The 15,317-nt window shown below is 38.2% G+C and overlaps 1 protein-coding gene across 9 annotated transcripts in view; it reads left to right on the plus strand.

Moving 5' to 3' along the window:
• The window catches only part of PLCH1 (phospholipase C eta 1), a gene marked incomplete at its 5' end in the record, with an annotated part of 168,068 nt that overhangs the window by 15,613 nt on the left and 137,138 nt on the right, over positions 1-15,317 (plus strand). For 3 of the 9 annotated variants that reach the window (XM_080657950.1, XM_080657951.1, XM_080657954.1), the window contains one exon: positions 7,630-7,910. The exons of the other annotated variants lie outside the window; for them this stretch is intronic. In XM_080657950.1, the coding sequence (XP_080514076.1) occupies positions 7,868-7,910 (43 nt within the window). Of the gene's footprint in view, positions 1-7,629; positions 7,911-15,317 lie in introns of those variants that run through there. 9 annotated transcript variants of the gene reach the window in all.

Genomic DNA, 15,317 nt, shown 5'->3' on the forward strand with positions numbered 1-15,317 from the left:
CGAGGCTTAGGAAGGGTAAGTGGTGGGCCTAAGGCGGGTCTAACTAAATTATTAGTAAGTGGTGAGAACCAAGGCCCTGGGCAGTGTGGTGCAGGGTGTGGTACTTACCACTCCACATGCGCCCCTGTGCCCACGATTCCTTGGTCTTATTCTAAACAGAGGCAGCTCCCTGATTCCCAAGCACTGGCATAACTATCAGTCATTTGTCTGTGTTCCAGATTCTTATTCCCCAGTCCAGTTTGAACACAGGATATTGCTGCCTTTTCTCCTGCTTGCTTTAAATATTTGTTGATCTGGGTTCTGTACTGGCGTTCCAGAGTTAACAAAGTAGAAATAGCTTCCCTCTGTATAGAGTTTACAACCTTGTCTCTCTTTGCCGTTACCTCTTCCTCCTTCTGTGCTCAGATGGGACCTTTATATTACGTTATGTTAGCTTTTTCTTTAGAAATAATTTTATCTTCACAGAAAAGTTGCAAGAATCTATAATAATAAAAGTGTAATATGCTAATTAGATAGGATGTCCTTCTGGATGTCCTTCCAGACAACCTTACGGACAAAGCTGTGGCTGCGAGGGAAGCCCAGGTCCCGGGTGCCAATGCCGGCAGCCGGGGGAAGGAAGGCCTACTCATGCATGAATTTCATGCATTGGGCCTCTAGTATGAATATAACAAAGAACCTCCATATAGCCTTTACTCAGATTTGTTTACTGTTGGCCTTTACCCTATATGATTATCATTATCATTATCATTATCATTACACACACACAGTTACTTACTGGAATAATTTGAAAACAAGTTGCATACCTCATGGTCCTTTGCCCATAAATACCTCAGTGTATTTCCCAAGTATAAGGATATTCCCTTATAGAACCACAGCACAGTTTTCAACCTAAGGAAACAACATTGATGGAACCCTTTATTATTTTTTTAAGGTCCTTTGTTTTTAAAAGATTTTTTCCCCAACTGTTATCTATAGGGAAACAGACCAGGGAGAAAGAAAGTAACAGATGGATAAAATGTTACAGCTTCATAAAACCTATCAGGTTTTAGGGTTAGGGGCAGCTTCATGGGTGTGTCCTGTACTTAGTGTAATGCTCTGCTGTTGCTATCTTGAAATTCTTTATTTTTTGAAAACAAAAAGCCCTATATTTTCATTTTTCACTGGACCTGGAGATTATGTAGCTGGCCTAGGTCCTGGGCTAGTAGCTTTCTAATCTGTAGGTGGGGAAATGAACTTGACTAGGGATGCCGAGCTATCTGGTAGAACCAAGATTTAAATTTTCATTACACAGTTGATGTCTGTCATGTTGCTTTTAATTACTCCATGCCCTCAATTCTCAGCCACTGTACTTAATTATCTCTAGATTTGTAATCGAACCGACCTTTCTCTTTTCCTCCTAAGGAACTCTACCTTCTTTTGGTACCACAGGCTCTCCCTCTCTCATCCTAAATTCCTAGGGTAAAGTGTTAACTAGAATGCCATTTGAGAAACTTTAATGAATTGCTAATTCCCATCACAAGGGAAATGCCCAGGAGTAGTTTCTGTCTTAATCTTCTCCCTGGTTATACAGAAAAGGCTGCCTGTGGTCATTCCCTCATTTACTGGTACCATGGTTCACAGTCCCAGCCACTGGTTTTCTCTGTGCTCCCATCTCTTGCAGTCTTCCTGGGAACTGGAAAACTACCCAAAATCTGAGTTTCTGTGTTGGGTGGGTCTTCCTGCTTTCAGACCTTCTTGGTGCTCACTACTGTCCTGATGTATTCCCGAAGTTACATTGGTGAGCAAGACGTTCACCCTTCCTGCTCTCCAGTTTACATTATGGTCCTCCTTGTTGCTGTGTCCCATCTACCTGTTGAGGAGCCTTTTAGGCAGAACAAAAAAATTGACACATCACGATTGTTGTCAAGGATAATAATATAAGGAGAAAGGTTAAAGTAGTGAAGTTATTTGACTTGTAGAAGAGACACTATAAAAGTTTTAATGTGTGTAAAAAAATGCACTATTGAAGTTTTGGAGAACAGCCACTTTCTGTTTCATTAAGAAAGTGACACAGGAGTTGATTTTTTTAAATTTCTGTAGGGTATTTAGGTTAGGAATTTAGACTGTTGTGATAGTACTGTGTGCTGTGACATATTGAAACTTGACACCAGAGTTGTCAGTGCAATCTCTTTCCTTGGTTTTCTTCTAGAAAGAGGGGTGATGTGTCTCTCTCTAGGTCCTTTGAGGTCATCATTTCCCTGAAGGTCATGTTTTGTTACTAAAATGTCTCTCCCAGACATTTCAGGATTAGATTTTCAGAGGAGCACATCTCCTTTCCTGTCCTTCCGGGGGTTTATGGCCACTCAGCTCTCCCAGAGATACACTGGTCAGCTATGCCAAGGCAACAACCCCGATGTTGGCAAAGGCTGGGGTCCCCTCTTGCTGCTGAAGAAGCTTTGCAGTTTGGATCCTCCTTAGCCAGGCCCTGGCTTGGGCTGGCCTGGCCTGTAAGAGACTGTCTCTTTGATCTGAGCTTTGGTGGCTATTGACTTTGGATTCAGGGGATCAGAGTTGTTCTCAACTCTTTTTATGCTCAGAAGAGCTTTGTTTAGCGGGGAGGTTGTTTAATAATTTAGAATCTCTTCTCCCTTTTCCCTAACTCCTCCTTCCTTAGGGTTAACTTTGTGTTTGCATTATGGGGTCAATCTGTGTGAGTAGTGTTCTGGGGTTCAGTGCTGCCAGATAAGGGGTTTGGGTTATGACATCCACATGTGCCTCCCATTCGAGCGCACACATTGTGACCCCTGGGTAGATATCATCTGCCTTCTATTTGACCCAGAGATGTCAGATTTAGGCATGGGGAAATGTCCTCTATTAACAAATCTACTCCAGCTGCTCAGTTCAGAGGAAAGGGGGAGTCTCTGTTCAAGGGTACACATGCCTTCTGAGTGCTGTGGGGAGGGGACTTGAAAATGTCACTACTGGAGTTTTGGGAATGTAATTAAAGCTTCAGCCCTCAGAGTAGATGTTTGTTTTAATATGTGTCACTGTCAACAACCATTAGAGACTCCCCTGTGCCTACCTGTCTCTGGTTAATTCTCTCTGTTAATGATATAATTAACACTGATCAGAACTGATGCTAGAGATGCAGTCAGACGCTGATTTATGAACCTGGGTACCTTTATTTATAGCTGGCTGTGAGTTCACAAAACCCAACTGTCAGTTGAATTTCACATTTAACTGAGTCTCTACCAAAAGCAGTTGAAATGCTCTTCATATGTGTTCGCTGGCTGCAAGCTCCTAGGTCTCTCACAGGGTCTGTGAATAAAATCTTGCCTGAGCGGTCTCGGTGGCTCGTGGGTAGCTCAAGCTGAAATCAGGCTCCCAAGGATTTTCCTTTGAATCATATTGACATCTTCATCAACTGACAGTGATGTGCCCGTAAATTTTCATGCTAGCCTATAAAGTCTCAAGTGACGTGACTGATAAATAGTCAAGTCTTTCCAAGAAATAATGAGAAATTTTATTTTAAAGCCAAGATCTCAAAGGGGAGATGAATAAATGATCAAGGAGGCACCATTTCAAAAAGGCAGTTGGGCTGAAGGGTGACTCCTCTCTGTCCTATGGAACATAGCAAAATTAAATGTGGTTAATATTCAGCTTGTTTTGGGATTCAGATGCATAAAAATGTGTGGCAATTGCTGTCCACTGATGCATGTCAGATTTTTATTGTAGGGGAACTCCAAACTGATTTATTTGACAACAGTGTGTGACCTATAGGACACGTTCTGTATCATTACGATGTATAGTTATATCTCTCTCATAAAGAAAAAAGAGTTATGGTAAGCCAGCTGGGCACCACCAAGAGGCTCTTTCACTGCGAAGCCACTGCTGCTCTTCACTTGCTTTGCACTGCTATGCATCTTGTGTGGAAAGCTGAACCTGCTTCAAAAATTGTATGGATAAATAAGGATCATGGCTTTATAGACTTTTTCTTCCATTTCTGTGTGTCTATGCCAGAGGCACTCACAGCTTCTACAATTGTGTGGGAATAGTTTCTAATTGGAAAAAAAATGAAGAAATGAGGAATTTTAAAGGCAGGCCTGAAATCTCACAGATGGTTCCCATGACCTGAAGCATGGCGCCCATGGGAAGCGCCTGGACCGGGAGTGGGCTTGGTATTGCTCCTGGTTCTAACACAGCTGTGTGATCTTGGACAATTTATCCAACTTTAATCTGTTTTCTTCGCTTTAAAATATGGGTCCTATTATGTTTTCCTACAGAATTATTGTGAAGATTAGAGAAGGTAATGTTTGATAAATGGTAGCTTTTATAACAATTGTCTCACGAAGTGAGGTGGCTCCCGTGTTTGTGTCAATAGGTTTTCTGATTGGATTTGGGAGTCGCAGAGGGCAGGTAAGTGCCATACTTTTGCCCTGAGTTTGTCTTGGTTCAGAATTATGCAGTTGGTGAGGTTGAGGTATAGGGAGACAGTACAGTAGAACCTCTTCAGTGTGATACTTTATTAAGTTATATCAAACCAGTGATTGGAGTGACCATTCACTTAACTTCTAGCTATTGAATACTTACTTGTCCTGGCACTGGGGTTGGCCTATATGAGCTCATTCACCCTTTAGATATATCCTATGAGGTGTGTACTGCACTCCGCAGATGCAAATAGTTAGGCTTAGAGGGCTCCCCTCAGTTGGGTCGTCAGGTTTAACAAATAAAAATACAGAAAATATTGCATGGGGCATACTCATACTAAAATGTTATTTGTTGTTTATCTGAGGCTCAAATTTAACTGGGCGTCCTCTTTTATCTGACCACCCTACCCATAACTCCCCAAGATCATGCAGTGAGTAGAGGAGAAAGCTAGGACTTAGAACTTTGCTTCACTGGACTCTGAAGCCCATCCTTTGACTTTTTCACTTTATGACATTTCTTTAAGACGACAGAAGTTAGAACTCAGATGTGAAAAATGAGGAAAACTATGTCAGATTGGGTTTCAATTCCTTTACTCTTAAATTCAGGAGCTGAACGCAGATACATTTTTTCTCTATCTTTCACCTGAATAGTGAAAGGTATTTCCATATTAGGTCTAATGGTTAAAAATGGAGACAGCTAAGATAGTTACTATATGCCCAGCACTGGGTTAGAATTAATCTGGAAAAAGCCCAACCTTTTCAAATGAGGGTTTCAGATAAGAAAAAGATTTTAAAGCCATATGGTTCTTGAGGTGACCTGTTAGTGGAAGCACCACTGCTCCCCAAAGCTGATTAACCTAGACTTGACATTGTACATGACCTTCAGTTGGGAGAACACTGAGGAGTAATCAGGGGTCATGTGCTATTCATCCAGTACCCCTGCCGACTTTAGAATAGGTGTTTAAGTTTTCTGATTCTTTCCCAGGGGCTGCATAGAAGGTTATTCGCTGATGCTGAAGAACTGGATATTTAGTAAGGGATAGATATTTCTAGGCTCTCAAAAATTCATGAGTGTTCCTTGGTGGTCAAATGCATATGCATGGGCCATGCCTGCTCTTTAAAAGCTCACCCACCTTCCCCCACAGAGCCTCTGAGCATTTACCTTGGGAGCATGAGTGGCCCTCAAAGTGCCCCAGAGTCACTAAAGATAATCCTGAGGCACTGCCCATTGCTGTGGTGTTAGGCTCCATATCTGACCTATCTGCCGGCCTTTCCAGGGTGGAGCCTGGAGTGCTCTGAGGGTGAGAGGATTAGAGGGATAAAGAACTTGTTGGGAGAAGATTCCCTGTGGATGAGGAGGGTGAAGAGCAGTTGACTCCCTTCTCCTCTCCTGACCTCCCTTGTGTTGGTATTACAAGATTGCTCTTTGGGAGGAAAAGGGAAGGGAGGTTTTCCAAGCCTTCCTTGGGAGAACCTTGACCTCCATCTCTCTCTCTCTCTCTCTCTCTCTCTCTCTCTCTCTCTCTCTCTCTCTTTTTTTTTTGATTGAGTTGGAAATCAGCCCAAAGATGCCCCTTGCTTTTTGGGTAGCTTTGGTTCTGGGAAGCCAAAGGAAGTAGGAATCCATCATTTGGCACTTTTGTGTTATGGAAACAATTTTGTTTTATAAGATTACCTGGGAGCATCAATCATTTGAATTATTTATCAGAAGTAGGTATTTCTGAGATCTCAAGTTTTGGGGTGCCATGCTGTGCTCAAAGTCCTGGTTAGTTCAGATTAAACAATGAAGTCCACTGCTTTCCCAGAATTTCAAGACTTGTAACAATAGTATAATAATAATAGTATAAAATAATTGTGATTCTAAGCATTTTGTGTATTGAATGGATACTTTCAATATCACTTTAGTGTGGGCGCTATTATGCCTATTGTACAAATAAGGAAACCAAGGAGCAAAGAATTTAAGTAACTTGCCCAAGGTCACACAGATGGTTGGTGGCAGAGGCAGGATTTGAACCCAGGCAGATGAGCTCCGAAACTCTTAACTGCTATTTTGTGTAGTTGTGTCTATATCAATGTCAGATATATCTTGCAAAAAGAATATTCTAGTTATGTGTACTTGCATACACATAGACACACCTTTGAAATTCAAATTTCTCAAGAATATTTAAGAAATTGGAAAAGAAGTGAATGGGAATCGAGGTAGAATTTGATACCTTCGAAGAGTAGGGTGGGTTAGTCTTGAAGGCAATGGAGTAAGGGGGTTGACACTGGCATGTCCAGAATGGGAGGTGCTGGGAGCCTCAGGGGCACAACTGAAGCTGGGGAGAAGAAAAGAGCAAGGGAGATTAATATTATAAAGAGAATTATGGGAGTAAGGGAGTTAATTCTCAGATGCAAAGACTTGGTTACAACTCTTAATGCAAGACTACAGTAAATTTGCTTGTGAAATATCTGTTTGTCTGTCTACCTACTTCTATAAAGAAGTTGATTAAAACATGCAAGTAATTCTTATATATTCTTCAGGGAAAATTGTATTCTAATAATATGCTGCTTCATTCACTAAAAACTGGGGTTTTTAGAGCCATTCATGCTACTTCCTTTGCTCACAGGCAAGTGATTTATTTTTACCTGAGAAGGAACTCTCATTGTCCAAGTGTTTTGAAACTGTCACCTCATTCATTCTAAGTTGGAAACATTCCAGTCTTTCTATAATCACTGTGTGTGGAGTAAGAATAAAAATCAAGGGAAAGATTTTTAAAAACAGGTCAATACTAGTCAATAAATATGTGTTTAACCCTACCGGCACAAAAGTAGTATGCAGTGTAGAGGACCACACATGCCTTATTTTCAGTGGATTGCTTTAGCCTCCAATGCAGTGATGCTTGCTTCTGAGAGTGTGTGTGTCTGTGTGTGTGCTTCTGTGTGTCTCTCTCTGTGTGTGTGTGTGTATGTGTGTGCATGTTCTTTTCTGCATTCAGCCTGCGTCACTACCATGGCAATCAGTGTTTTCTCAATGCCCTCTGTAGGTGAGGAGGCTTTCTTTGATGGTTAAAGTCCTACACTTCCCAGACATTAAATGTGCATAATGCTCGTGGGCTTTAAGCGCTGCACTAAGCACGCACGTCTCATACCCAAAGTAGCCACAGCGCCTGCATTCCCACAATAGCGGCAGCCCTGAGCAGATGCTTCCAGTGTTCTTATCTGGCTGTGCTTTTCACTTTGGGACAAAGTTCTATACCCATATCTCCTGGATTTCTTTTCTCCACACAATAAAGCCTGCATTGGGAAGATCTCATCATGCTATGCAGGGCAGCGTGAGCCAAGTTCTTGGGACTGCTAAGGATTTCTTTGCCTTTTTTTTCCCCCTTTTCCTTTTTTGGAGATGTGTATCAGGAAAAGGCTTTGCCTTTAGAGAGAAATTTTACTGCTCTTGCCAATAATGTGTAACAATATTAAACTTAATGGCAGACCTTGAAGTGTATAAAAACTTAAGTCCAGAAAAAGGTAAGAGTCATACTACTAATTTTATGGTAAGTATAATAGTCCTAATAAGAGATGGTATACATTTCTTATTTTGTTTCATGTTTAGTTAAATTAAAGATTTATCTGACTCTTGACAGCATATTTGAGATGAAAAGGTAACAAAGTATTTTTTATTAGGCAAAAGAGCTTGTTTTCTTGCAAATGTGTACTTTTATAATGGTAGAATTTGCATGCTGATAAATTGGAAGTGCATTATTGTAATACAGTGGTCAGTGACAAAACCTTCTGCATTCTTAGGTTGAAGCACAGATGTGCTTAAAGATTTTATCTAATGCTTACAAACTGCGGGTTTTAATTTCAACATTGTCAAGTCTTATTTTCAATTTGAATAATGATGAATTAAGCTGTATTTTCACTTTTTCTGATAACCTGGACAGAATGATTCCCAATTTATCAAAGATAGCCATGTTTCATAATTACAATTATTTTATAATGATACATAATATGTTTATAATTAGCTTTCTAAAACGAAATGGCCTAAGTATTTGGCATAGATAAAATGGAGGCAGAATCCATATATCATGTTCTTAGAGCCTATCTGTTAGCTCCAGTAGCGTGAGGGGAACATTTTAAAGACAAGTTAGGAGAGCAGAGATTTAAAATACATGGAGACTGTTCTTGAATGATCAGAAACATTTCTGCCTGGTCAGACAGAATAAATGGAATGTCAAGAAATGTCTTCTAAACTTATCTTCAAACTGAAATTGGTCTGGCATTTCAGATTATTCATGTGCATCTATTCAAATGGAACTTTATCACGTCGGTGCTGGATCGGAGAGCCTGCCTTGAGATTGTTGCTAGTTGTGGTATCAACTTCAATGTGTCATGTTCACAGTCGCAGCATCGATGCTTGCTTCTTATTCAAAATAGAAATGGGACCCTGGTTGAGAGATCTGGAGTATAACTGAGTTTTCTAAGCCTTGGAAGGACCTTTTATACAAAAACAGGATAGAATTTGGTTTACTCGGCATGCAGTTAGAGGATTTTCCATTTAGAGTTTTGACTTTTAATGTGTTTAGAAACTCTTATGTGTAGGAGTTGAATGTAGGAGTAAATTGAATTGTACAGAATACTATCAGGATTGTCTTGTTTTATACATCATGGAAGTAATGACAAGAATGACCTCTATTACTTTCACCACATAATCTTTAAGATGAAATTAAAGTGAAAATTAAGCTTTAATTCTTAAACATTATGGAAATTGGAATGAGTTTTTATAGTTGCATAAGCTTTTAAAGTTGACAAATGTAAGGTGTGTTGCTTCAAGGTAGATGTCTTCACATGCTGATGGTCTGACTAGAGATTTTTAAAAATGAGTATATATTTCTCATTTTACTTCATAGATTTTCAATGATTTATTTTAATGGTTTATTTTGCAGAGTGAAAAATTTCCTTTATTGGCTGTACATCTTGGTATTAAAATCAGCTTAGTAGGTTGCAAGACTATTTTAAAATCATTTCTTTAGAATTCCAGATCAGTTTTAAGTAGAACATCTTAAAATATACAGATCAACTTCAGAGTATATAAAATTAATGGAGTCTGATTTCTCATGAAACCTGAGTTGTCTTATTAATAGTAATGTTAGTGGAAGTGGTTTCAATGGATGGGGATACAAAGTTGAAAAATGTTCATTGAGAGCCAGGAAGACCAGAGAGAAGAAACCTTAATTTAGATGGCACCTCCTTAGTTTTAAAACTGTATACTAAGTGTAAAACTCAGGTCTGCTCCTACATTTTGTATTTATGCATATACTTAGGAAATTATTATTATTAGCTTCCCAGTTAGAATTCATCTTAGTGATTCTTAAAGCAATCAATACTGAATGTGTAAGGGACTTAAGGGACTTGAACTGCAACATAAAAACATGTCAGATCAAGCTTTAGGCATCTAAGGCAAGTGTTTTTGTAATCTTGTTATGTCTGCCAACCCCAATTTCCTTTTTAGTAACAAGATATAATACTACTCTCTTGCTTTCTTCACAAGATTTTTATAAGAATTACTGGTATAATGTCTCTGAAAGCATTTGGAATATGGAAAAGGGCCACAGAAATGTAAACTGATATAATCATAGAAATAAGAATAATGCACATCTCATCTACTTTAATTGAAAAGAAATTATATTTGTTTTAGAGTGCAAATAAAAACACACACACTTTGACCTAGAACTTTGGTAGCATCTGCTACTAATTTTCCCCTTGACTCTGTGTAATCTACATGTTGGCAGTGTGCGTGCTGTGTGTGGATGCTTTATAGGGCTGATATCAGTGTATGAGTGAGTCCTAGATTTCTAGAGCAGGGAGAAACCACAGCAATCTCATTTTTTTTAAGGAGAAGAAACATAGACTGCACAATTTTCTCCAAGACATGAAGCAGATCTGTGGCCAAAATCAAGTTTGATCATGATGGCTGGACCTATTTTTTTCAATCACAAAGATTTTTGCTCTTAGGAGATGCTAAACATTAGGATACTTGTGATATCACTCATTATGTCATTTGAATTCTTTGTACAAGACTATTTTTAGGGAGGGGAAAATTGAGTTTCTTATGGAATTTTTAACTGGTAATAATTGGCACAATCACAGATATATTGAATGCTTTATATACATACAAAGTGCTCATTGACTATATAAAGGATAAATAAATGTATTAACCTCTTTTTTAGTAACTCATAGTATAGTGCAAAGACATGCTTGTATCACTGTAATTACGGTAGCACTGGGATAGAGGAGCATTCCAGTGATACCTTGAGTGTGGAGAAGTCAAGCAAAGGACTTCTGGAGGTGACATTTGAACTGACACTTGAAGAATACAAATAATTATATCAGGTAGATAAGCAAAGATCAAAGACGAAGAAGCAGGCAAGGGCCAGGTGTTATAATAAAGACCTCATATCCAGGTTAATAAATTTGATATATATATATATCAAATTATTAATATATATATGTATGTATGTATGTATGTATGTATGTATGTATGTATGTATATATATCTCACAGCAGCAGAACATTTTAAGCTGGGGAGAGACTAACCTGATTTGATTTGCAGAAAGATCTCTCTTCCGAAAGATCAATCAATAGTTTAGAGGCTGAGGGGGAGGAATGAGGCTGGAGCAAGGGAGACCAGAAGGCCGTTGCAGTAAATGGGTGAGAATACAATGATTTCAACTCAAGGTTCTTAGCTTAGATAGATCTTTCATGAGAAAACATTGTACTCTCAAGCTCACACTGGTAGCCTTTGCCCTGATCAAAGCTGCCCTAGAATTCACACTGCTTCTTCCTCTGAACATGCCTTTTTTTCCCCAGTTACTGTCTTGTAGTTGGGATAATTCAGCTATAAATTAGAAATTGCCTGATATGAAACTTAACGTTTCTGCTCTTACTACATTTGAAACCTCCTGTCCATTAGATAGGATTTTGCCAGTTATGAGTATTTCTCCTCTTTTTTTTTTTTTTTTTTTTTTACAGAGATAAAAAAAGGTATTTACCCAAGAAGCTCAGAGAACTCCAACTCAACCTGTTTTAGGTTACAGGACATTGATTTGAATGTTGTCATGTTGCTTGCATCACCAGTCCAAATATCGCATTAGAGTAGGGAGGTCAGTGACCATGTCTTGGTATTTAACTTTGTTAAAAATGGTGATTTCTTATTTAATGAAAATGATACTGTGTACTTTATTCTGTTCCACAGATCTATTAGTGTAGTTCTGAACTATCTGTTAGGGGCAAGTTCTCCATCATTGTTCTTATTAAAAAAAATTTTTTTTAGCTCTGTTCTATTCCAGATAATTTTTAAAAAATATATATTTTTATTGATTTTAGAAAAGAAGGGAGAGGGAAAGAGCGAAAGAAACATCAATGATGAGAGAGAATCACTGATCAGCTGCCTCCTGCATATCCCCCACTGGGGATCAAGCCCGCAACCCAGGCATGTGCCCTTGACCGGAATGGAACCTGGGACCCTTCAGTCCGCAGGCCGATGCTCAATCCACTGAGGCAAACCAGCCAGGCCCAGATAAATTTTATAAACAGTCTGTTTAGTCTCCAAAATAATCCTTTAGGATTTTTTATTGGAATTGCATTGCATTTATGGGATAACTGAGCAGAACCACCAACTCTAAGACGTAGAATCCTCCCTTTCAGGAACATGGTAGGACCCACCATATTTTAGATTTTCTTTTATGTTAGTAAAGATTTTGGGTTTTCTTCATGTAGGTTTATTCTTGTGGTTTTAGTTGGTATTGTGATTTTTTTCAGTTACATTTTCTTATTTTTAAAAACAGTTGAAAATTTCAATCTAATATAAAACACTTTTAGTAGTATAAAAGAACTAGTACAGAAAGTATGGTTCCCTCTCTTAGCCCTCTTCACCTCTTTCTTAAATAAACTACTTTTAACTATTTTACCTCACTTTTTGTTGGGTTTTAGTGTTACTTTCATATTTCTGAATGATGTACTTATACTATTATCTATTGATTTTTCTATTTTGATATTATCTCCAGTGGTAGATGAGGAATTAGTTTACCTATTCCATCATGCCCAAATGTCTTTCAGTTACTCTATTGATTACGTTTAAACTTTAACAATTCACTTACACTTTTGTTTCCTGCTCTGCCAAATAGAAATACTAGTGACCATAGCACTCCTTTTACCAATCCTTTCTTTCACTATCCCTCCTAACTTCTATCACATATAATAATCTTTCCATTCTTTTTCTGTACTTATAATTACTCCTTCCATGTTTCAATCATAGGTTGATTTAAAAAAATTATTAATAAGAAAAGTTTACATACTATAACTACATAATATTATATTGTTGTGAATATGTAAATTCTCATAAGAGCAAAGTCATCACCTAAGTTCATTCTAGTTAAGGATACTGCTTCAGAAAAAGATGTCTGAGGAAAAGGACAGATTTTGGAGATCTCTATGCCAGATAATCACATCAAACTCATTAGAAAAATTGAGTGCCTAATAATATTTTTTTTCTTTATTGATTAAGGTGTTACATATGTGTCCTTATCCCTTATTGGCCCCCCCACCCCACTCCCATTCATGCCCTCACCCCCCCTGGTGCTAATAATAATTTTGACAGTTATAGTCTTCATCCTAACTCAACAAGGCACGTATAGTTGCTACCTCCATTTTGGGATGAGGATTCTGAGGTGCAGGGAGAGGAAAATAATTTGTTCTAGGTCATACTGTAATTGGGCGAGCTTACGTTTGAGTGCTGTTGGCCAACTTTGGAATCTGGACTTGCAATCATGCTTCTTTATTCTTGATATTATTTTCATAGGAAGGAAATAATCGATTGCTTTCTCTGTAAAAATTCTCTACCTTCTCTATAAAGACAACTCAGTTTAACTTCTCCTGCGTTCTGCATCTGCGTTTCCGTAGCCCACAGGTTGGCCTGTTTTTCCCTTGAGTAAATAGACCTGTAAATGACTACTTCCTTAGTGAGAGACAGAAAGAAGAGTGGTGTGGTGTAAGGAAGCAGTCGGGTGAGAATGATTATGGTGGGCCCACATCACACAAGGTTTTTGATATCCCTCTGAGAAGTTTGGGTTGGTTTGGGATGGGAATGGGGGGATGAGGACAAATATGTGATACCTTAATAAATAAAGAATTTTTTTTTAAAAAAAGAAGTTTGGGTTGGATCTAATGAAGAAAGGGAGAAATGGTAAGATTTGTAGTGGATGGATGATATAAAATTGCTGTTTTAGGGGAAAAAAGAGTGGTATTTTAGGAAAAAACATGGTATTATAGAAAAAAAGTACTGTGAAGAATTGATTCAAACAGCCAAAGATTAAGTGTCCTGCAATCTACTTGAGAAATTAGTTCAGGCATATAAGGCCATGAACCCTTGTCACTGAGTTTTTGACAAATGATCCTGTACTATCTCTAATTACTTGTCAACAAAACAGAAGCTACCATGAGTGAGCTAGAGTTACTTCACCTATCTCTTTGAAGAAAGGTGAATGATTGTTTCTATTGATCTGTTTAAAAAATTAGTCATGGTTGTAGATGTGTATAACATAAGGTTTATGTCTAATCCAGTGACCTGTTCCTCCTTGTTTTTCTTTAAAAATGGTATCAGTATGTCTGTGTTTCTAGGGAGGATGAGAAAAGATAAAACTTGAGAGAATATACAAGCAGGAATCTGAGGCAACCCCTGCCCAATGTAGATACAAAATCAGGAGAAGAGAAGATGAAATAAAATTTCTTTTATAATTTCTCTTTGCACATTCCCCCTCATGTCTAAGTGTATTCATCATCATTTGCCCTTTTCTTTTTCTTTGTTTCATTTTGAATGTCCAAAGTTATATCCGATGATTGTTTTTAAAAATAAATCAAGCACTATTGATTTATATTAGGTACTAAATGAAATTTCTCCTGGCCTTCCCCACCCCTCATATAGTACTATGGTTGATATTTTGGCTTGTAGATTTGCATTCTTCCAGGGGTGTACGTATGTGTATGTATATGTGTGTACACACTTATACAGAGAGGAGTCACATTAGTAATGAAGATCTCATAGGGCAGTGGTCGGCAAACTGTGGCTCGTGAGCCACATGCGGCTCTTTGGCCCCTTGAGTGTGGCTCTTCCACAAAATACCATGGCCTGGGCAAGTCTATTTTGAAAACGTGGCGTTAGAAGAAGTTGAAGTTTAAAAAAATTGGCTCTCAAAAGAAATTTCAATCATTGTACTGTTGATATTTGGCTCTGTTGACTAATGAGTTTGCCAACCACTGTAGGGGATTACATTTTTATGTGATCAACAAGAAGAATGAAAAATTTAAATTGTGTGGGCCATTCCGTAACCCCACCTTCCTATTTCTACTTGTTGAATCCCAGAATGAACATGATATAGGACTTTAGCTATTATCATTTAGTTACTAACCTAGACTTAGTAACTAAATGTCCTCATACAGTGAGCATTCTCCTGATACTGAGATTAGAAGGTTAATTTCAATTATTTTATATTTTCCTTATTCTCATTTTTGTATTTTTTTACATTTGTTCATTTTTTCCCCTCAGGTTCTCATTGATGTTTTGAAAAATGAAAAGTCCAGAAAGTTAACTAGGAACCTGAGTGAAGGCAGGCATGGGGGCATAATGAATAGGAATATATAAATTTTGGTGGTGGAGGGGGAGAGGAAGAGAGATTATGTCTCAAGTTACTCATCTACCACTTACTTTTCATTTATATAATTTCATTTTATTTTGGCTGGCCAGTCCTCTTCATATTTGATCATGGTACATGGTCATTCTGAACTTCATTCCATATTCTCTCACTTCTTTTTCCTGTCTCAAATTTATACTCCTTTTTCCTAAAGGAGTGGTGAATGGAAGCAATATATATTCAAGAG

Source organism: Plecotus auritus (genome assembly GCF_963455305.1).
Source record: "Plecotus auritus genome assembly, chromosome: 2".
Lineage (NCBI taxonomy): Eukaryota > Metazoa > Chordata > Mammalia > Chiroptera > Vespertilionidae > Plecotus > Plecotus auritus.